The sequence below is a fragment of the Labrus bergylta genome, chromosome 19 (assembly GCF_963930695.1).
Source record: "Labrus bergylta chromosome 19, fLabBer1.1, whole genome shotgun sequence".
NCBI classification, from domain to species: domain Eukaryota; kingdom Metazoa; phylum Chordata; class Actinopteri; order Labriformes; family Labridae; genus Labrus; species Labrus bergylta.
The window spans coordinates 17344290-17365608 of NC_089213.1; the positions used below are offsets into that span (position 1 = coordinate 17344290).

A 21319-nucleotide genomic window follows, 5' to 3' on the forward strand; every position below is an offset into this window, starting at 1 on the left:
TTTCTTGCAATAAAACATTTTTTTCTACCCTTTCTACCACACACTCTCGTGCTAGGAATATCTTGGCTCTCATTGGTTGATTTTAATGTCAATCCCTTCTTGTCCCCGCCTAACAACAACACGTCTCTCTCAACCCTGGAAGTTGCATTTGAAGGACATTTAACAACTTGCCAAGATGAGAGGGAAGTGTACAAGAGAGTCAACGAGGGGGGTAAACCAGCATCCTGAGAGATGTTTGCTAATTTAATCAGGGGTCTGTTGTAGCTACGTCGTCGAGCTTTTAGCCTTGCTAGCTAAACAGTCGACAAGGTGGAGAGTGCTGGAGAAAGAGAGGACAGTGTGTGCCTGTGTTACTCTGACCGTGTTGGGGTCTCTAACGGGGAGGAAAAATGAAGTTCGCTCAGTTTCTGCTTAAAAATGGCTCCGTTGCTGGGATACCGAAACAAGTGGAGAGGTTTTCTAAGTTCTCCCCCTCTCCCTTGTCTATGAAGCAATTCATTGACTTTGGTAAGTGTCTCCCCGTAGTATTGATTTGTTTTCGGACATTGAACGTTACCTCACTGTGTGCTCACATGGCAGCTGCAACAGCTCACGTCGTTGTTGTCTTTGTGTGCGCTCACAGCTGACTTTTGTTTTAGTACACAGGTTGTTCACAGACAACTGCTGTAATCACACCTTTAAAATACTGATGCGTACAGATGTGAGTGCAGCTTTTGATGCCTCCTAAATGTGCAATTGTGTCTCTTACTGTGAAATTACATCTTTGGTTTTGTCGACTTGATCTATAGAATTGTGCAGTGTAATGACCAACAGGACAGAAAGCTGATGTGGTTGACTGCATTGACATATGACCTCTCATTTGACTTCTTACTAAGCATAACATACTTTCTTCATAGTTTTCCTTTGCATTTTTAGGACACAATTCTCAAGGGAAGACATTGATCTCAAATAGTCCTTGACATACTGCCTGCCTCGAATGTCTTTGTAAGGTCAGTAGGTCATTGTTTTTCCTGTCTCTGTCCCTCATGTGACTGCAGGCTCAGCCAATGCATGCGAGAAGACCTCGTTTGTGTTCCTGCGGCAGGAGCTTCCTGTCAGGCTTGCCAACATTATGAAGGAAATTGATTACCTCCCCGACAAGCTCCTCAACACTCCATCCCTAAAGCTCCTCACAAGCTGGTAGGATCTCTGTCGTTCTGCCGCCAAACTCTCGGACAGATCAAATCTTGATTTAATATTCCTGTACCAATCCAAAGCAATGAAGTGCCCGACATCTGTAGCCAGAGAGTCCTACTCTTTCACTTTTGGCTTTCCAACACAAGGTTGTTCGGGGACTTACTCTTATCTCAGCAGTGCATTATCATGAAACAGTAGCATCTGGACCCTTTACACCACCTCCTTTTTTTATCTCTCAAAGCCGACTTCCCTTGTCTTCCAGCCTTTACTGTATGTTTGTGGCTTTTAATATAATATATAGATCCATAGATCTGCACTTGGATTTCAATCATTTCTACTGGTAACAGAATCACAGATTATGGATATGTTGAGAATATTCCTCTTGGAAGTTGTCGGAGGTCACATGAGGTTTCGTCTTCACTGCAGCTACTCTCTGTGCATCTGCTGGCTGTTTGCTATTGATCTTGAAACAAGCTTTACAGTGAGATCTTTGTCCAACTTTACATCATTGGTTAATGCACTGGGAACCATAAAATCCCTGTTTTCATGTCAATGTGTTACACTTATGCAACAGGCCCTTATAGATTATGTACATGGGTCAAATGAATTGTACCATAAAGATGCAGCGTGTTTGTGGTCAAAACCCTCAGACAGAGTCTTACCAGCATGTGTAAATCAGCGTGAACACACATGATGTTTTCTGTCTGTCATATAGAGGCTTCAAACACTGAGGGTGTGGTAGAGTTCAGGTGTGTGCAAGTCCAGACCAAATGAATAACAATCCCTGTTCCTTCTTTAAGCTGCTTAATAAAATGACTCTGATCATTTTCACTTGTCATGATGTGATGACACTCCCTGGACGTACAGTAGGCAACATAGTCTCTTTTTGTACCAACTACAGCAAGAATAAGAGCTAAAGTTACAGATAGATGTAGGAGAGCTGAACCGTAGTATGGTGATTCTCTTAGGTGTTCAAGTCATGTTAGCAATTAGGTCATTGCCCCACCCCCATTCTTTACACTAGAGCCACAGTGATATCTATATTTGGAAATGCTCTTGTACTGTGACTTTCTCTTCCCACTACTGCTTCTCTTTTGGACGCCAGCAAAACAGTTCATCTGTGACTGTTTAGAGTTGTTGTTGACAAGCACAGATACCTCTTTCAATTTCCTGGCCACCTTGTGAAGTAAGCAGCTGCAAAAAGGGTTCATTTGAAGGTGCATGTGTGACTCTATGACTGGACGTGATCTAAAGTGTTAGAGCGGAAGGTCAAGTTGAGGGACAAAGGAAGCAAACATGTGAGAATCAAAGCCACAAACGCTGCTGTCACCTTTCACCCAGTTTCCCTGCAGTGGCACAGGCAGCACGAGGGAGTGTGATGTCAATGAGCGCTGCACTCCAGTCTTTCACATCAACTAAAAACACGTTAAAAACAACAAATAAATCCTATCCATAGATGGGACAGTGTTGTGCTAATCATGTGGAAGTTATTGAAGCATTATTACACAATTTTTAAACAGTAGTTTATATGCCTCAAACACAGCCTCCCTTGAATGTAGTCACAAGACATCTACTTTGTATCATTCTGGAGCTTCTTTATCATTCTGTCATGAAGAAGTTATGAAGATTAAAATGTGTCCGTTTGTGTCCAACAGGTACTCTCAGAGTTTGTTGGAGCTTGTAGATTTTTTAGAAAAAGATCCGGACGATAAGGAAGTCTTGACAAGGTAAGTTGTTTGTTTATATTCCCTGTGCATGTGTAGACCTGCAGTTTGTCTCTCTTGTCATTTTGTATCTATAACCTTTCCTGTTTGGTCATTATTTAACAACTTACAACAACACTAATCCGCTAAATCTGCATTTTTTTTTTTTTATAACAAACTGAAACCAACTTCATCCACCTAAAACTGCAAAGCCGAGATTGTCCTAAACATCCGACAACCATAACGCCTGTTTTGGAAACATGTCACCCAGGTTCACTTAACTTTGTTTTAAGCTACTAAAAGCCTCGATCAGATTCAAAGAAAAGCAATTATTTTCAGTGTTGCTCTAAAGGCCACGTTTAGTTAATTCTCAACAGCATGGTCCACCTCAGTGCAGTTCAGCAGTGCAGAGGAAATCATCTTATTTCTTTACAACACATAAGCAGCACTGTTGCAGCCACCATTGGACACCTGTTTTGCGCTGCAAACGCATAGGTTTTTCTGCTTGACTACTTTTCAGTAAGTTTACAATAAATAGATAGTGATGCTTGTTAAAAGTATTTCCATTCTCAATAAGGACACTTTCATCAGAGGCAGGAAAATAATAAATGTATTTGCTTGGATCAGCTGTCTGTAATTCTGCTATTGGTGCATTCTCTTTCAAATTGGTACTGCAGTCCAAATTCAAAACAGTGGAAAGGTCTGTCTCCCCCCCAGCCCCCCATGCCCTCCTCCCTAGAGTTGATGTGCATGCAGCTTGCCATGTCGTGGACACCAAAGCTTCAGCGTTTAGCCAGCTCTGAAACCTTTCTGTGTTCTAACCTCTCTCCATTTTTTAAAAGCATCTCCAATATTGATCCTAGTTTGAGCACGTTTCTGCTCGTGGAGCTTGTTAGAAAAAATGTAGAGACTTTTAAGGTCAGGCTGTGTGGGTTGAACTTAAAAAAAAGGCCATACTGGCTGCTACATTGTTGTCAGAGAAGCCAGCACTTCAACATAGCATGTTTCCTTAATATCTGATGATATAGTAAGTTCATTTTATGATTTAATTCAGTAAATATGTAACATATTGGTCCTTTAAGATTTCCATTTCATTGAAATAGAATGCTGTGATAAGATTTAATCCTTGTTGTATTTTCCAGCCCTGTTGTTATGCAGAAGCACAGCAGTGTTCTATGTTAAGCAGGCATTTGTGTCCAATGCCATGCTCCTGTGTACATACCCTAATATTAAACACCCTGTACAACCCCTCTTCCTCAGCTTCACGCAGACCCTGGTGAACGTCCGAAACCGGCACAACAATGTGGTGCCCACCATGGCTCAGGGCGTGGTGGAGTACAAGGACGCCTTTGGTGTGGACCCCGTCACCAACCAGAACGTCCAGTACTTCCTGGATCGCTTCTACATGAGCCGCATCTCCACACGCATGCTCATGAACCAGCACAGTCAGTATAGCACTCTGTGATTGACTGTGAGTTAATCAACACAGTTCCTCACTCACAAAGATTAAGTCATCAAATTGAACTCAAAGTGGTGAAGATGCACATTGAGATTATTTTATTTTTTGTTGGTCTGGTTATGTCTTCAGTGCACCTTTTATCAGCAATAAACGTTCATCTATCTTTTTTTCCACATTGTCTTAACTGCAGTGAACTCACTGAACTTGATATCTAGTTAGTGTTTGATTGAACATTAACAAAAGTACAACATCTATGAACATTGAATCGTGTCTGTGTCAGTGCACATGTGATAGTTTGGGTCACAGACATTTGTTGCATTGTGTCCTGTAGCATTAATCTTCGAAGGCAGCGTGAACCCAGCCCATCCTAAACACATCGGCAGCATTGACCCCAGCTGTGATGTTGTGGAAGTTGTAAAAGGTAATGAGTGATCTCTGCAGCCCGACAACTGCTATCTAAACACACTCACACACACACACACACACACACACACACACACACACACACACACACTCATACTTGACTTATCTATTTTCCACTACCAGATTCATGTCTATTTGACGTTTTAAAATCCAATATCCTTTGGAGTCAGCATACAGATTGAGGAAGTGAAAACATTTCATCATGGCTGTAATAAACATTCCTTTTGAGTATTGTGTAAATGGGTTCCCTAAAAGTATTGTGTAGTTCTCTGTTTAGCATGAGTTGCATTCCTTTGTATTTTATTTCTCATGGTCAAAAAGTAACCACATGTTGTTTCTTTGTGTCTTCCTGTACAGACGCCTATGAGACGTCAAAGATGCTGTGTGAGCAGTACTACCTGACCTCTCCTGATATGGAGATTACAGAAGTGAACTGTAAGTGATATGAAACAACACAAATGTTTCTATTTGGAGGAGGGTTGCAAATTTCAGTCATTATTCTTAACCGATAGTTGAAAACTGAGCTGACCGAATGAAACTCATTTTTTAAAATCAGCATAAAGTTCTGCATAAAAGTGAAATAAAACCATTTGAGCATCTTCAGACTGCATTACATTCGTCTGGTTTGTAGGCAAGTTAGCATATCTGCACGTTCAGGAGGGAGTTGTGAGCACATAACATGATGGTGCTTATGACATGAATGAGGCTAATTGGCCAAAGAAGATGTTGAAAAATGGATAACAAAAGAAGACGACAGATTGTTAATGTCACACAGGTGAAGAGGAGTTAAAGGATGAAGCGAGATAAGGGGTGAAACTGACACCAAATTGCAGAGAATACATTCATCCTGCACTAAACCTTAGTCCTGTGATTTCCACGCCTTGTTCTGTAGATGATGCCTACAGAGAATGTGATAACCAAAGCAGATAAAAACAGGAAGAGGCTTTATTTAATCATGAGCATACATTTTTCATGTACGCCTACGGTTTAACAATATTTAAGACTTCTTGTAGTATGAGTTCCCCCATATAAAAAAAAGACTCTTATGCTGTATGTATTTATAGAATATGTAACTTAGTAGAACAAATGTGGTGGTCATCTTATAAATGTATCAATGAATCATTTTTAGAACTTCATTTCTATGCAGCACATCAGTCAGAACATGCACTAGGGCTTTAAATAAACACTCTTCATGTCCGTACAGCGTGTTCTTGACAGATAATGATTTGAAACTATAAATCAAAATGATGTATGGGTTTTATGCCTCCTTTGGTTAACAGTTCTAATCTGTTATCAGCTGGTGTTGAAAAGATTTGTCATACCTCAGGGAAGTTTTCTCTGTCTAACATTAAGGCAGAGTTTCGGGCTCATACATTTTAATTTTTTTTTTTTTTACAGCCAAAAACCCCGGTCAGCCTCTCCACATCGTCTACGTGCCCTCCCATCTCTACCACATGCTGTTTGAGCTTTTTAAGGTACAGTCCCCAAATCCCCTAAAAAAATAACAGACACATTTTTTTATCTTCACTGTGTTTTTTTCTCACTCAATTTGGAACTCATTGTTTATTCTTCCCTGTCAGAACGCCATGAGAGCTACAGTGGAGACCCATGAAACTAGCCCCACGCTACCTTCGATCAAAGTGCGCGTCTCACTGGGCAGCGAGGACCTCACTATCAAGGTTCAACGAGGACACAGAGATTGCTGAACTTGAGCCTGCTGCTAAAGCAATGAGGACTAGGGTAGATCTAACGTATCTCTCCTTTTTATTGTTAGATGTCTGACAGAGGAGGCGGAGTCCCGATGAGGAAGATCGAGCGTCTGTTCAGCTACATGTACTCCACGGCCCCCAGTCCGGTCCATGTAGATAACTCTCGCAATGCACCACTGGTGAGACTGAACCTGTTGCACTTCACTGCTCAAGTCTTTTATAGTCAGTACAGTTATCTCACAAGACTTAAGGCAGGTTTTTTTTGTTGCATTTTAAGCAGAAACATGTCCCTGTGCTGTTTTAAACTGTGATTACAGGGAAAGAACATTGTAAACCTCCTGTGTTAAACAGAGACTCACCCTGCCATGCATGGTTATAAATGATCCTATTACAAGAGGAATGCAGTCAGCAACATTTCAGTGGATTAAACTGTAACCACTTAAGGAGCTGAAGCAAACTATCGCTGGTCTCTTCTTTGTTTACAGATACAGATACAGTGTTTTAGCATGTTAGCAACTAGCCCAGATAGACTGGATTGAAGTACTGAAACTCACTCTGTTGTTTGTCCTCCCCTCTCTCTTCCCTGCAGGCTGGTTTTGGCTACGGCCTCCCGATCTCCCGTCTGTACGCCAAGTACTTCCAGGGAGACCTGCAGCTCTACACCATGGAGGGTTATGGCACCTCAGCTGTCATATACTTAAAGGTGAGAGAAACACAACCTCCAAACTAGGGCTGCCCAATTAATCACAATCTCGCTGTCTTACAGATACGAGCATTCGCAAAAAAAACACCTTGAAAGATGTCTGACTTTCTCTGAATAAATAAGAAAAAATATTTTGTTTAAATAGGCAGTGCTGTCTCACTCAGCATGCATAGTCTGTAGCCATTGGAGGCCTGGGTGTAATGGCCATGCTTTCACACCCATCTGATGCAGTCAAATAAAGTAAACGCTAGCTGCCAGCTATCATCAGATGAATTTGTATCAATATAGAGGTAAAGAAAAATAGGGATGTGAATTAAATCTATGTGAGAAAATAAAAAAACCTGATATTTTTCAGAAATAATGACATAGTTATGTAGCTTATTCAGCAAAACAGTCCAGTCTCTCCTGATTAAAGACATGAGTATCTTGTTAAAAATTGTATCTTGTGAATGCGCTGTGCTTTTTAGTTGATTTTAACCTCAGGAGAGTTATGTTGCAAACACTGATCTTGCCAATGATTGTGTTAAAGATCTCAAACGGCTGATAGACGTCCAAACTGTGACTTATAGTTTATAGGCACTCCTCTACACACTATTTGATTATTCATCGCATTTTTTATCATTCATTATTTTTGTACAACGTTACCATATATCACATGTTTTTCTCTTATTGTGCTGGCCAACTAAACAAAAGTGTCTCCCTTCTGAAGCACTGAGCAGATTTTTAACTAAGTACAGAGCTTTGTATGAGAAATGAGAAACTCCACACTGATATGTTTCCTTCTGTTTCGTATCAAAGGCCTTGTCGTCAGAGTCGGTAGAGAGACTTCCTGTTTTCAACAAGTCGGCCTTGCGGCATTACCAGACCAGCACAGAGGCCGACGACTGGTGCATGCCGAGCAAGGATCCAAAAAAGCTGGGCAAGTATGACAGGTGATGGTGGACCTGTGAAAAAAGAGAATAAGGGGATTAAGGAAGAGACGGTCCATGCTGGAGGAAATGAGTAACACTCGTAGTCTAAGCAAGAGAAGGCTCTTACAGGACCTGGACTCGTGTTCCACGATTCCTGCATCAAAATAAAAGTACTACTGCCAGCCTTCAGGCCATTTAACCCAGCAAATGCTCACCACTGTTAATACCAGTACACGCTTATGAACTGAGCATTCATCTCTTTTTTTCCTCACACATCACGCTCTAGGTTCACGCTGAGAGGGGTTCACTGTGAAGAAGCATACACGTTGTGTTTCTGTGTGTTTCTGTTTTCCTTCCATACCTTTTATTCTACCATATTAACACTGACATTTGGTTAATCATAATTCTGGGTAAGGTTTAGACTTTGCTTTACATTTCACAAACATGGCAGCCAAAGCCAGCTAAAGAGGGATCACTGTGGTCATGTCTGCATTTCAGCCTTTCATCATTTCATCTACACGAACATAAAACAGCAGCGTTTAAAAGATGAGAAGAATCAGAGGCTGTTTGGCATCGCTTCCATTAGAAATTCTTGTTTTCTTTGATAACATAATTGAACGATCAAGTCTATATTTAGTCTTTAATCTTCTTTGGTGTAAAATTAAATATGATCCTTGTGAAAGAGGATTCTGCATGTCAGTAAACTATGTGTGCCTTAACCTTCAACATGTACTGTATAAGCTAAAGTTCCTTTTTAAGTTGGATTTAAAAAAATGTATGGACACTTTTTGGGATGCTATGGGCTTCCACAGATTGAAATGAGAGAAAGTGGACAGTTTTAACAGTATTTAATATTAATGTACTGTTAATGATTGCATTTGAATTGTAATGACATCCAAGCTAACCTCGACCTGTACAGCAATATTCCTCTGTTCAAAGTGATGTCAACTCAAATACACTCTATTAATGTTTGTTTTTTTTCCAAGTAGGTTTTAAGTTTGTATTTCTGCATTTCTTGTGTATTAAAAGTTTTAAAGTGTGAATTGTTGAATGTCAAACTGTAATCGAACACAAACACCACACAGAAAGTCATATGCACGCTGTTTTGATCAAATAGATATTGGCTGATTTGTGTGTGTAGCTATTTAATGAATTCCATGTTATTGGGTTTTTTCCTTTGAGACGTTGTTGAGTCAACAAATAACTCCATGATATGTGAATTGGTGAACTCTTAACATTATTTTTTTTATGTATAAACCTCGCTCAGCAGGCAGACTGTTTCTGTACTGAAGCTGTGGTTCACCAGTGAAAAGAGAATGTAGAAAATAAACATTTCATGACACTTCATGTGGCAGTTCATGTGGGATTTTGTGACAAATTCACAGTCAATATCGTGACATCACAGATGTGTCATGAGATGTGATGCTGTTATTGTTGTGTTAAGTTTGTCCTCATGCTGCCTTTGTCTCATCCCTCTCTCTCCACAGCTTGTTAGAGTAAGCTCTGCTCTGTCTGTCTGTCACCTGCAGACAGTCACATGGCTCTTCATGACCAGCTGCTTAAAGTGGCTGAGGACCGGCTGCTCTGCTCTGGTTTTGATTTTTCATGTACTTGCTCGCTTGTCGCAGCAATTTTCTTTTTAATCTTTGTCCTCATTTTAATTTTTTAGATTTATGTTGGGCTTCTTATGCAGAGTCAGAGATCAGGGAGAGAGAGAGAGTGAATGACATGCAGGAAGGGAGCCACAGGTCGGATTTGAACCAGGATCACCCGCTTCGAGGACTACAGCCTCTGTACATGGGACATGTGCCTTATCCACTCCACCACCGGCACCCCCCTTTGTCCCACTTTTGTTTGAAGTTTTTTTTTTTTGCATCTTTGGCATAGCATTAGAAGAAAGTAAGCATTCTGAAAGCTCATGCTCATGATGCGAGAAGAGTAAGAAATACAAATCATAGTTGGTTTGCAGCTTTGAGTTCAGGAATTTAGTCTGGATCACAATTATTATTCAACCTTTCTGTCATGTGTAACACAACACCAATACATAAGTAAATATAACATGCTTTTTTCTGAATCATCAGAGTATTTCACCCCCTCTGTCACACCAACCAGACATCATGGTCATGTTTCACCCCCAGATCAAAGTTAAATGCAGATTTTAAAGTTGTGTTTAAAAATTCAGCTACCAGGACAGAATTTGGAGAACTTGTGTTAACACAGGAATGTAGGACATTAAACTGATAATATCTGAAGGACAGATGAGATAAACTAGCAGGGATCTAAAAGAGCCAGAATCACGCACATCATCTTCTTTAGTCAAATCATAAAAGAAAAATGTTGCTTCCTTTCTTGTCAATAGCTTCACGTATTTTTGGAACATGAGGTCTATGAGTCCCCTTTTAGCCCAGTTTCCAATTAAAGTGTCCTCACTGCATAGTTCCATGGGTGTTAATAGTTTACAGATTTTAGTTTTAAAATGTATCTCTATAGATTAAAAAAATATTGATTTTGATTTGACAAAAAAATGTAATTTCAGCCGTAAAACATTTGCAGCTGGAAACACATTTAAAGTATATTCAGGATGGGAGTGGTTCAGTAGTTTAGTTTTTACACTGTTTCCAGTAGAACTCAAAGCTGATCGTTTGTTTCTGTATCTTTGGGTACAAATGCATCTGATCAAAGCACATCCACTGAACAACATCACATAAAGGATCACTTAAGAGGTGGGAACTTTTTAAACCATAAACAGACTAAGACATTACAAAGCCACCAGAACCCAAAAAAACAAGAACTGAACTCAGGTCAGACCAGTGTCTGGTCTGCTGATCAGTTAGCATGTATTACTGTTTAAAGGTTAGTTCAGATCCAACACAACATTTCTGGAACTATTATTATACACATGTTTATAAAGCAAATAAAAAAAAGCCTTAGCATAAACTTATCATAAGTCAAGTTTAAAAAAGCTCCCAAATTCATCATATTCCTTTAGATGTAATGTCTGTTTTATTGATTTCAACACAAAAAGCAGCTTCTTTATAAATGTTGGGTAAGTCACAGGCTGGATGGTGATTGGTTTACATCTTCACTCAGGGGCTCCAGGATTTCCAGAGATGAATAAGCAGTCCTGCCCTTGAAAATAGAAGAAACAAGAGGTATAAATGTGTGTTCTGTTTGTATTGAAAGCAGACAAAATAATTCATACACTGAAGGTATGAAGTTATTTTGTAAAGGTTATTTTAGTCTATATTGTTCTACTTTCTACATGCGCAGCAAAATATATTTAATGATGTTAGCTATCAGAAATATCACATCTATTTGTTTACATGTAATATCTATTTTGCCATTTGTGTAATCTATAACAAACTGGTACTTACTGAAGTGACTGAAACACAGCAGCAACTCTGCAGCTCGTCCTGTGGTCAGCCGTCCATCCTGCCTGATGGGGTCTGCAGAGTGTTTGTTGGTGGTCTTCATCTTCTTCTACTTCTTCTTCTTCTTCTTCTTGGTGGATCGTCTGCACTCGCTGTCCTTGTAACCTCTTGTTCTTCCTCCTGTTGCACCGCCGTCGTCCACAGTGAACGGCAGCAGCTCCGGTGATGGAATAAAAGAAAAGAAGAGAACACAAGAGGTCAGTAAAACAAATCATCTTTAATATACATGTGTAATAATATTTCTCTCTCTGTCTGTATTAAAGAAGCGGATACGTTTATACTCACCTCACCTGTTGCTCTTATCCTCCTCGACCTCCGGCGGCCGAGGAGGATAAGAGAAGAGAAGAAGAATGGTTAGTAAGATGAAAAATATACAAAGAAGTACAAAACAATGAAAGTGATATTGTTAAAGACAAACTCAAATGATTTAATAAGTGATAATAATGAGTTAAAATGGAGTGGCATATTTTGTAAATCACTTTTACTGTAAATCAAAAACTTGTGCTCACCTTTTTTCATACCCTAAAGAGAGAGAGTGTGAAAATGAAAGTCAGTAACTCGGTCAAATAATCTTTGAATAAATGAAAATAATCATGAGATAAATTGGTGTTAGGTACAGTATGTCGCTCGGTTACACATTCTTCCAGGTGACTGTTGAAATAAAGTTTGTGCTTACTTTACCAGCGACTCAGGTGATGAAGTGAAATAACAGTGAGGTCAAATCAGTGTCAGAAGCTCGTACTTACCTTTTTTAAAGCAGCTCAAACAGCAGAGGAAGAGAGAGAATGATATATAATGGTTAGTAAGACAGACAGATCATCTTTGAATGACTAAACGAGTGATATTAAATACATGAAAAGAATAAAGCTGGTTTATAAAAAAAGTAGTGCTATTGGTACAACTCTTCACAATAGCATGAATCGCTTTCTGTCTTATTCTCATAAATTATTGGAGGTCAAAAGTTCGTACTTACCTTTTTCATTCTCAGAAACAATAAGACAAAGAATGGTCAGTATGACAGTTCTTTGAATTTTGAATTTAACGATGAGATTCAGAAGTTCATACTTACCTGTTTCTTCATGTTGTATGAGGGGAGGAGTTTGTCCAAGATGTCCTCTGTTAAATCAGAGTATTCCTGGGTCTTCTCTCCTCTCTCCACACAGCCACGATGAAGGTTCCTGTCCTTCTTAAGGCACGAGGTGTCGACAGCCCTGCCAGACGCAAAGGGCTACCTGAGGCATCACCGGTCCTGCCAGACGCAAAGACCGGCCCTCAGGATCCAAGAAAAGTCGATCCAGCCATCGTGCCAAAATGAAAACAGAGTTAAAGTCCCGGTGCAAGACGCTACCTGGGACATTAACAGCCCTGCAAGATGCAAAGGCTCCTTGGGGGTTAGCTTGCCCAGCCAGATGCAAAGGCAAGCCCTTAAATTTCCAAAGGATCCTGCTCCTTGCAAACTCAAAGAAATCAAATGTCCTGGCGCAAGACGCTACTCAGGAATTCCAAGCCCTGCCAGACGCAAAGGCTTTTCCTCAGGGTTAAAAAGGGTTCACAACCCCTGCCCTGAAAATGAAAGTTTCCGGTGCATAATAATGCTATTCCAATTTTTGAAAGACCTTCATGGGGTTGTTGTTTCTGCCAGTTAGAGGAGAGATGTTGCTGCACCAATCCTGCCAAAGTGGTCAGATGTAACCAGAAGGACTACAGAATCAATCTGAGTCGCTGCTGCCATCATCCCACCTCGGCCTCTTGGCAGCAGCCTCCTCCTCCTCCTCGTCGCTGTCTTCCCACGCTCGGCGTCTCCTGTGTCCAGAAGTTGAGGGAGCTTCCGGGTAGCCTCGCACGGTGCTGTCACAAGGACCAGAGTTGGAGTCATCTGAAACGTCCCCGTAAGCAAGAGCAGGGACAGGACTGTCATTCCCATCATCGTCCCCAGACTGTGAGAACTCAGACTCCTCATCAGCTTCTTGAAGACGCGCAAACTGCCGCAACTCAAGCAGCCGATTGATGTCAGCAAGTTCGATGGGAGGGTCAGGGTCAGGCTGAGGGACAGCAGGGTCAGGCTGAGGGACAGCAGGGTCAGGAAGAGGGACAGCAGGGTCAGGAAGAGGGACAGCAGGGAAAGGAAGAGGGAAAGCAGGGTCGTCTTCAAGGAGACGCCCATACCGGTGAAACTCAAGGAACCGATTGATCTCAGCGAGAACAATGGCATCAGGTTCAGGTTCAGGTTCAGGGTCAGGTTCAGGTTCAGGGTCAGGTTCAGGGTCAGGGTCAGGTTCAGGTTCAGGGTCAGGTTCAGGTTCAGGGTCAGGGTCAGGGTCAGGGTCAGGGTCAGGGTAAGGGTAAGGGTAAGGGTAAGGGTAAGGGTCAGCACAAGGAAAAGTATGATCAGCATGAGGGAAAGAAGGGTCAGAACGAGGAAAAGGTGAATAGTTAGTGGAAGCAAAAACAGGAGGGTACGCTTGAGGATAAGCAAAAGGATGAGCTTGAGGATAGATAGGAGGATATGTAAAACAGTGAGCTGGAGGATATGGAGGATATGCAGAGGAATAAGCAAGTGGATGAGCAGGAGGAAGAGTGAAGGGACTAGCAGGAGGATAGGTGAAGGGACTAGCAGGAGGAAGAGTGAAGGGACTAGCAGGAGGATAGGTGAAGGGACTAGCAGGAGGATAGGTGAAGGGACTAGCAGGAGGATAGGTGTGATGATAAGCAAAGGGAAAAGCGGGAGCAGCATTGGGCACAACATAAGAGTTAGCCAAAGGTAAAGTAGGAACAGCAACAGAAGCAGCAGGAGGCGTGGCAAGAGGAGCTGCAGGATGAGCAGGAGCAGAAGAGGGAGCTGCAGGAGGAGCAGAAGAGGGAGCTGCAGGATGAGCAGGAGCAGAAGAGGGTGCTGCAGGAGGAGCAGAAGAGGGTGCTGCAGGAGGAGCAGAAGAGGGTGCTGCAGGAGGAGCAGAAGAGGGAGCTGCAGGAGGAGCAGAAGAGGGAGCTGCAGCAGGAGCAGAAGAGGGAGCTGCAGGAGGAGCAGGAAGAGCAACAGGCTCAGCAGGAAAAGAAGGAGGATCAGAAAGATGAGCAGGAGCAACAAGCTGAAAGACACCACCTGCAAAACAAAAACCATCAAAAGGTTACATTTTTTACATCTATAAAATAGACTGAAACAGGAGGCTAACATGCTTAATGAAACTTTCTTCATGTAACTACTGCACCAGATGTAGGCCTACAAAAATCCCATTAAAGAAAAACCACCAACAAATAATGTAAAATTCTTAGCTTGTAAAAAATGCATTCAAATCTGGAACTTTTTTTTTACACTCAAATCATCATCATCTTAAACCTGGACAGGAAAATATCTGAATAACAGACAGTACAGCAAGGAATGTGCTTGTTGGCGCATGTATTGGTTAATGAGGCTACACATCAATCAGCTGTCAATCATGCGCGTGGAGGAGACTGAATCACCAACTATCTCTTCCCAAAAAATGTAAGTAGCCAACATCATGAACGAGCAAAAATAATTTTGAACACATATCTGACTAAACGAACAAACTCAATATTATTTCTAAACTTGAACAACTATGCTGTAAAATAGAATCTCCCCAGAGACACGGAACCCGATGAGCGCATTGACGTCCTGACGTCCTCTCCACTCCTAAAGAGTCCATCGTCTCCATGGTGCACAAGAAAAATATGTTTTGGGCATTTTTCGAAAAATGGTCCAGTCGCCATTATTTTTTCCAAAAATTTCGACAACTTATTAGAAAATTGGTATGTCCTCAAACTAAAACAACACATTTTCAGATCATTACACAACTTTTGACACGTTCCACGTTTGTCCCGCGAAATTCAGAAAATTTCCCACAATTTAAAAATCGTTTTTACTATATATATAAAAAAAACATCAAATAGCCTATCTCCAAAAATTGTGTTTCTTAACAAGCCAACATAAAGTATCCCATGTGAACCTTAACTGTCTCTACATTCAATAACTACTTCTTAAACGTGTTTTCTACAGAGACAATATTTAAGAGTTTAATTGGAATAAATTACAAGCCTACATTATTCAAAATTAAAAGATGTCTTACTTGCAAAGTCGGAGAGCCATCGTCTGAGTCGGGTCAGCGGGCGCTCCTCCACACGGGGTCCCCCAGAGGCCATCTTTCCAGCAGGTAACTTTTAGATGATGAAGATTTGTTCTTCAGGTGAGTTCAGGTGTCCCACTGTTTGTTTTCCAGGAGGAGATTCAGGTTTTCCAAAACAATCAGTTTTCCGCAGAGAGGTTTTGCAATCAGGCCAACAGGTGTCAGGTTCAAGTGCAAATGAGAAATTAAAGAGTCATTTAGCTCTAACGTCACCTCGGTCAAACGTCACCTCGTTCGGTTACCATGGCATTTAGTAACATGCGTGCGTGAGTGTGGGCAAGTAAGAAAAAACAAATAGTGTTGTAGCCTATGTGTACATTTTTGGATACAGGTGCGTTGGAAAACTAAAATTATTTTTTAGCCTACTTGAAGGAATGATCAGCAGTAAAACCATCACTTTACAGTTTTCTTACAATAAAACATTTGTTTCCAAACTGACGGAAACTACAGAAAAAACCTTTCACGCAGGATTTCTTAAGAAAATCAAACTCAGAGGCAATTTAATTTTCTGTGCACATTAATGTTCTACTGAGAACTCAACCTTTTCGTTTTTACAACACCACCCTCTCATTCAACAGCTCCCCGAGGGTCATCTTAACATTTGAACCCCCAATAAAACATCTTTTCACTAAATGTTTTTGTATTGAGGGTTTTTGATGACTCTTCAGCTTCTGAAGAACTTTTACTAATTCATAATCTGCAGGTGTTTTCAAAGTCACAAGGAAGTAATTTTAATTTTATGATGCCATGTTTCTTCTGAGGTCTTGGACCTGCAGCATGGATCCTATTGATCGTTTATAGAAGCCTTCACCTTGGACAGCTCCCATTTCTCCAAACTGTCCCCTCCCAGAACTTTAACAGGAAGTAAAACACACAACGAAAGTAAATCAAAAGTTGTTTTCTTATCCATTGTAAAAGATCACCAACACTTAGGGTTACAATACATTTCTGACTACATTTGAAAATAGCCAGTGGACTGTATACAAGCAGCTTGTGGCAGCAGTGGAAGTGTTCTGTGTTTTTAATGTAGACTCATAATATGGATATTTAAAGATTCTGAATTAAAGCCAATTAATACAAATTATCATTTTTTTAAGAATAAGCTGTTTTGAGTTGGAATTTTAGCAATTTGTCCCCCATTATAGGTAAACTACTTGCACCGAATAGAATTTATTTAAATCTAACAAAATATTGGATTTTGTTTTCATTAATTTAAACTTTTACTGTAAAAAAAAAAATAGAAACATCAAATTACTTATCCAGTAATGTTGCTTTAACTTGTAAAAGTGTAACTTCCAAATTAAGAAGGTTTCTTTTAACTAACAGGATTGGGTTGGTGTCGCTTAAAACTTTTGTTGTAATCAATGTCACACCTTCATTAAGGTAATTTAACCTGTCAGGTTTTGGAGTGAGTGTGATCTGTTTTCTGAAGGGGTTAGGAGAAAATACTTTTGCCCCTCATCAGCTGATACACACGGCTACATGTTCAGTCCACTGGAAAAACAAACACTTGTCGTGGAGCACCTTGTCAAGTATTTTCTCTGCTGATGGGTAGCTATGAGAGCAGAGGGAGCATCAAACAGGTTGCCAGGTGGATTTGGATACCCTGATACGAACTCTCTAACAGAGAGACAGGCTGACAAGAAAGTACTGCAAACTAATACAGACTGTGGTGTCCTTTTGATTCTTAATCAGTCCTTTAAAAGAGATGAATGAGTTCTCAAACATATAGACTCTTAATGCCCTTGATGTTGAGGTCAGTCCTCAGACTTCATCCATACTGTATGTCCGGCCCTAACATTAACACATTTTGACTCCTATCTTGGATGCCTATGTTCACATGAGTCAGGAAGACATCACTCCTAATCCCATGTGTTCCTTATTTGGATTAACCACGAAATGACTACCCAAAGGCAAAGCTAAGTATTATAGCTTTTAACTCACTTTAAAACACTGTATGAACTCCTGCAATCTATAGTTGATTATAAATATTGCTGTACTATAATTTGTTTAACATGCAGGCCTGTAGGGACAGTGGGGTGGAGGGTGGGCTGAGTTGGTGTCGAAGGTAAACTTAAAATACTGTAACCTCTGTAATGTGGCAGCTGTTATCTGCCTATGCACTTATATGCAGTGATGCAAATGTATGCTAATGTGGCAAATAGAAAACCCAATCAAACGTGTTAAACAAGAAAAAAGAGACTAATGAGGTTTATGGAAGAGTCAATTAAAACAAGGACTTCAGAAAAGAGAGGTGATTGTTGTTCCCCTTAAACCTCTAATAATCAGGGAAAGTAACACAGGAAGAGGACTTCTCACTCGCCATTCACCATGAATATTTTTTTATTACGAGAAATAGCAAATATCTCTTGAGCTGTCAAACACTAATGAGGGATTTCTTGTTCCTAAGGAAAAGCCTCAAGGAATGGTATGCATGAGAAAAAGTTCAAAGATCACTTTCCATGTTCTGCAGACAGGGAGTGAAAGTTCCCGTTAAATCTTTTCGGTGTCAGGCTGCAGATTAGAATATGGATTTTAAAAAAAGTCTCTGATGACCATTGTCAGTAGAGAATCCCCTCCGGCTCCAGTAATATATATTTCTTCATGGAAGAAGGCAGAGGCAGCTGTGCTACACCTCTGTAACAGAGCTCAGCCAGGCTGGCTCTGATGGCACACCGGCTCAGGTGAAGCAGGCTGCGAGGAGTGTTGCTGCAAACGGCGAACAAAGAGTCGTAGAAAACTTTATGTCTCTGAGGAAGAAAGACAAACATTACACATATTAACATTTAACTGAGACAAAAAAAAAACATATTGCTTTGATTATGTTTAGATATTCTATTACAAGGCCTACATTTCAAACATGTTAAGTGTTTTTCTTATCTATTTAAGGTCAATTATTTTCATCCTTTTGGAATAACAGACAGAAATGATGCTCTTGTCCTCTGTTCCCCTGAACACACACATTTTACCATCCATGTACAGCAGATCTTTTTCCTACCTTGTAGCACTCATCAGGGATGGAAGCTCTCCACTTATTTGTGGGCTTTAAGCGTTCATACGAGTTGACCATGATTTCTACAGCCCTGGGCAAGTTGTGGCAGGACTGCAACACCTGCAAAAAAAAAAAAAAAGCACAAACATCATAATAATACACAGCACCGCAGTCTCACACAGAGTGCAGTCCACATGTGTGTACCTTGTGGAACTGTGGTGGGTAGACCCGTGGTGCATTGTGGTTGAGCAGCAGCTGGTAGCAGAGCTCAGGTATGGCAGCAGGCCTGACATCAGTCACTTTGAGCAGATACTGGATGGGGGCGCAGCCGTTGATGTCCATGGCTCTTGTGTTCGCTCCAGCCTCAAGCAGCATTTGCATCAGGACATGATCGCAGTTCCAGGCGGCTTTGTGAAGAGCTGTTTTATGATCCTCTTCTTGGAGATTTGGATCTGCAGACGAAGGACATTCTTGTTGAAAACACACCTCACAGTCTTCCATAGTTAAAGGTACAAGCTGAGGTACAGTCTCAGGTCGAAACGCTCACCAGCCCCGTGGTCCAGCAGGAGGCGACAGACCAGATGGTGGTCCTCTCTGTAGACTTGTTCTCTGGTGTCAAAAGCCCAGAAAGCTGCAGTCATGAGTGGAGTCTCCTGCAGAGAGTTGAGAGCATCCACACACGCTCCACGAGCCAAGTAGAGAGCCACCAGCTCCGGGATTGCAAACCTGGCTACTGTGTGTAGGGCAGTCTCCTCTTCATTGCTGTGGCTAGGCATGTTGACGTCTGCACCTTCATGAAGAAATAAATGATCATTTTATTGTCCTTGATGACACTTTAATCCATCTTATCGTGCACCTCTCCCTCCTGACCTTTGAGGATGAGTTGCTTGGCACAGTCCACAGACTCCCGGCGGGTGCAGTGGTGCAGCGGTGTGTGCCCGCTCAGTGACAGGCTGTTGACCTTGGCCTTGTGAGACAAAAGCAAAGAAACAAAGTCGCTGTTGGAGACCTCACAGGCCACATGCAGTGGAGTCTTCCCGTTGGGCGTTCCGTTGATGGATGCACCTTCCTGAAGGAGCACCAGAGCTGTTTCCAGAGCGTTGTACATCACACACACATGGATCCCCATCGCCCATGACTTCTCCAGTTTGTATCCTGGGAGCCAATAACCTGTGAAGAAGCAAGGCAGTTTTAAGGTACTGTAAAACTGTTCTTTCTAATCAGGATTCTATTGAGTTATGGGGCTCAACTGGAACAGAAAAACGTTTTAAAAAATGTGAATGACAGGTCTCTATAAATGAAGTATGCTGTGACTGATTGACACAGGAGGGGACCCAGTTAAAATAGAAAGGTCATGGTCACTGATGACCTGACGGTTAGATCACACCCCATGTACGTAGGCTGTTCCTTTAAGCGGGTGACCCTGGTTCAAGTATGACCTGCAGCTCCTTTCCTACATGCCACATTATTGCTTTTGTATTTAGCACTTTGAGATTTTTGTTTAAATGTAAAGTGCTTTATGAATAAAATGTATTATTATTATTTATTTCCCAATCTCTCTCCCGATGTCCTACTGTATGCACTGTCCTACCTAAATTAAAGCAGAAAGCCCCCAAATAAACCTAAAAATGTCAACTCAAATGAAGCTTTAAAATTATTCATTAATTTAACAGCCTTTAAAAAAAAACAAAGAACAAATATTAACTGCTTTAGTTCAAAGTTGAGTCTTTTTTTAAGGCAATGAAAACATTTTTTATAAATATACCACTTTTACTATTTTTTATATCTCCGAATGGCTTTGATTTGATTCTTTTGTGATTCTTCTGTTTTTTTTTTTTCAGAATAACTGTGATTATTGTAATTTATCACATTCTGTAGTGTAGTCTATGTTTTAGCTGAAGGATTCATGGGCATTAGTTCCCCCTAGTGGACAAACTACAAAACTGACCACACATCCATGACAATTTATCTATTTAATGCTTTTCTAGAACAAAAAATAAGACATATACTCTCTTAAAATGTGTTGTTCCACAGAAAGAATTTGGAGTCACGTGAAAACGTATCTTTCTGGGCCTTCAAACTTGATCTGAACATTCAAAAAGTCAGCATTATAATTCAACAAATGAGATGTATAGACCGGTGTCCTCCCCCTTCCTCTTTACCTTGTTTGTATGAGGCCAGTATCATTCCAGGGTCGTCCACCTCCAGCACTACGTTGATATCTAATTTCCCTGTGTGCAGGATCTGCAGGACCTGTTCAGCATTGTTGGCCTGCAGGGCCTCCAGGAACTGTTTCTTCAGCTGTCTGACAGCCAGCTGACTGGGGCTCAACTCTTCCATGAGCTCTGTAAGAGAAGACACTCGCTCCTCGTGTGGCACTAATGTTCTCCAGACAGCATGAAGGAAAGAAGAAATACACCCACAAATGAGGGCAATGAAGGGTTCAACCATACCCACAGAGGAAGGCCTCCATGAGCTCCAACATCAGATACAGGAGGTGTTTGAGAAAGGAAGACAGAAATAAGGTAGGAGAAGCAACAAGTGAGAAGAGGGAGCCATCAGAGGGGAAAAATAGACCCAGTGAAATTAGGCTGAATATAAATAGAAAGGAGAGAGGGAGGGGACTGAGGAGCTACAACTGACTCCAGACCAGCCGGTCTGCTCAGACAG

General features: G+C 41.1%; 2 protein-coding genes across 2 annotated transcripts; one reads left to right on the forward strand and one right to left on the reverse strand.

Annotated features, from left to right (window-relative positions):
• The first annotated feature begins 105 nt into the window (after positions 1-105).
• On the forward strand, positions 106-9431 carry pdk4 (pyruvate dehydrogenase kinase, isozyme 4). Its single transcript, XM_020648065.3, has 11 exons — positions 106-507; positions 1038-1179; positions 2832-2903; positions 4140-4324; positions 4670-4759; positions 5119-5196; positions 6160-6236; positions 6342-6440; positions 6536-6649; positions 7060-7173; positions 7972-9431. Exons 1-11 carry the CDS (start codon positions 390-392, stop codon positions 8107-8109), a joined length of 1227 nt encoding a protein of 408 aa, XP_020503721.1. The 5' UTR covers positions 106-389; the 3' UTR covers positions 8110-9431.
• Positions 9432-17888: 8457 nt separating this feature from the next.
• asb4 (ankyrin repeat and SOCS box containing 4) lies at positions 17889-21235 on the reverse strand. Its single transcript, XM_020631577.3, has 6 exons — positions 20812-21235; positions 19520-19819; positions 19197-19439; positions 18854-19101; positions 18656-18769; positions 17889-18407 (listed from the first exon to the last, which is right to left on the reverse strand). The coding sequence occupies exons 1-6, from the start codon at positions 21098-21100 to the stop codon at positions 18219-18221; spliced, it is 1383 nt and encodes a 460-aa protein (XP_020487233.2). The 5' UTR covers positions 21101-21235; the 3' UTR covers positions 17889-18218.
• Positions 21236-21319: the final 84 nt, after the last annotated feature.

What these genes read in the sequence shown, in the direction of transcription:
- pdk4 (XM_020648065.3), top strand. Translation starts at nt 390, where the DNA reads ATGAAGTTCGCTCAGTTTCTGCTTAAAAATGGCTCCGTTGCTGGGATA. An exon ending in TGTTGTGGAAGTTGTAAAAG is followed by an intron (nt 4,760 to 5,118) that starts GTAATGAGTGAT and finishes CTTCCTGTACAG; the next exon opens with ACGCCTATGAGACGTCAAAG. An exon ending in GCGAGGACCTCACTATCAAG is followed by an intron (nt 6,441 to 6,535) that starts GTTCAACGAGGA and finishes TTTTATTGTTAG; the next exon opens with ATGTCTGACAGAGGAGGCGG.
- asb4 (XM_020631577.3), bottom strand. Translation starts at nt 21,100, where the DNA reads ATGGTTGAACCCTTCATTGCCCTCATTTGTGGGTGTATTTCTTCTTTC. An exon ending in CCTGCTGGACCACGGGGCTG is followed by an intron (nt 19,102 to 19,196) that starts GTGAGCGTTTCG and finishes CTTCGTCTGCAG; the next exon opens with ATCCAAATCTCCAAGAAGAG. An exon ending in ACCCACCACAGTTCCACAAG is followed by an intron (nt 18,770 to 18,853) that starts GTACACACATGT and finishes TTTTTTTTGCAG; the next exon opens with GTGTTGCAGTCCTGCCACAA.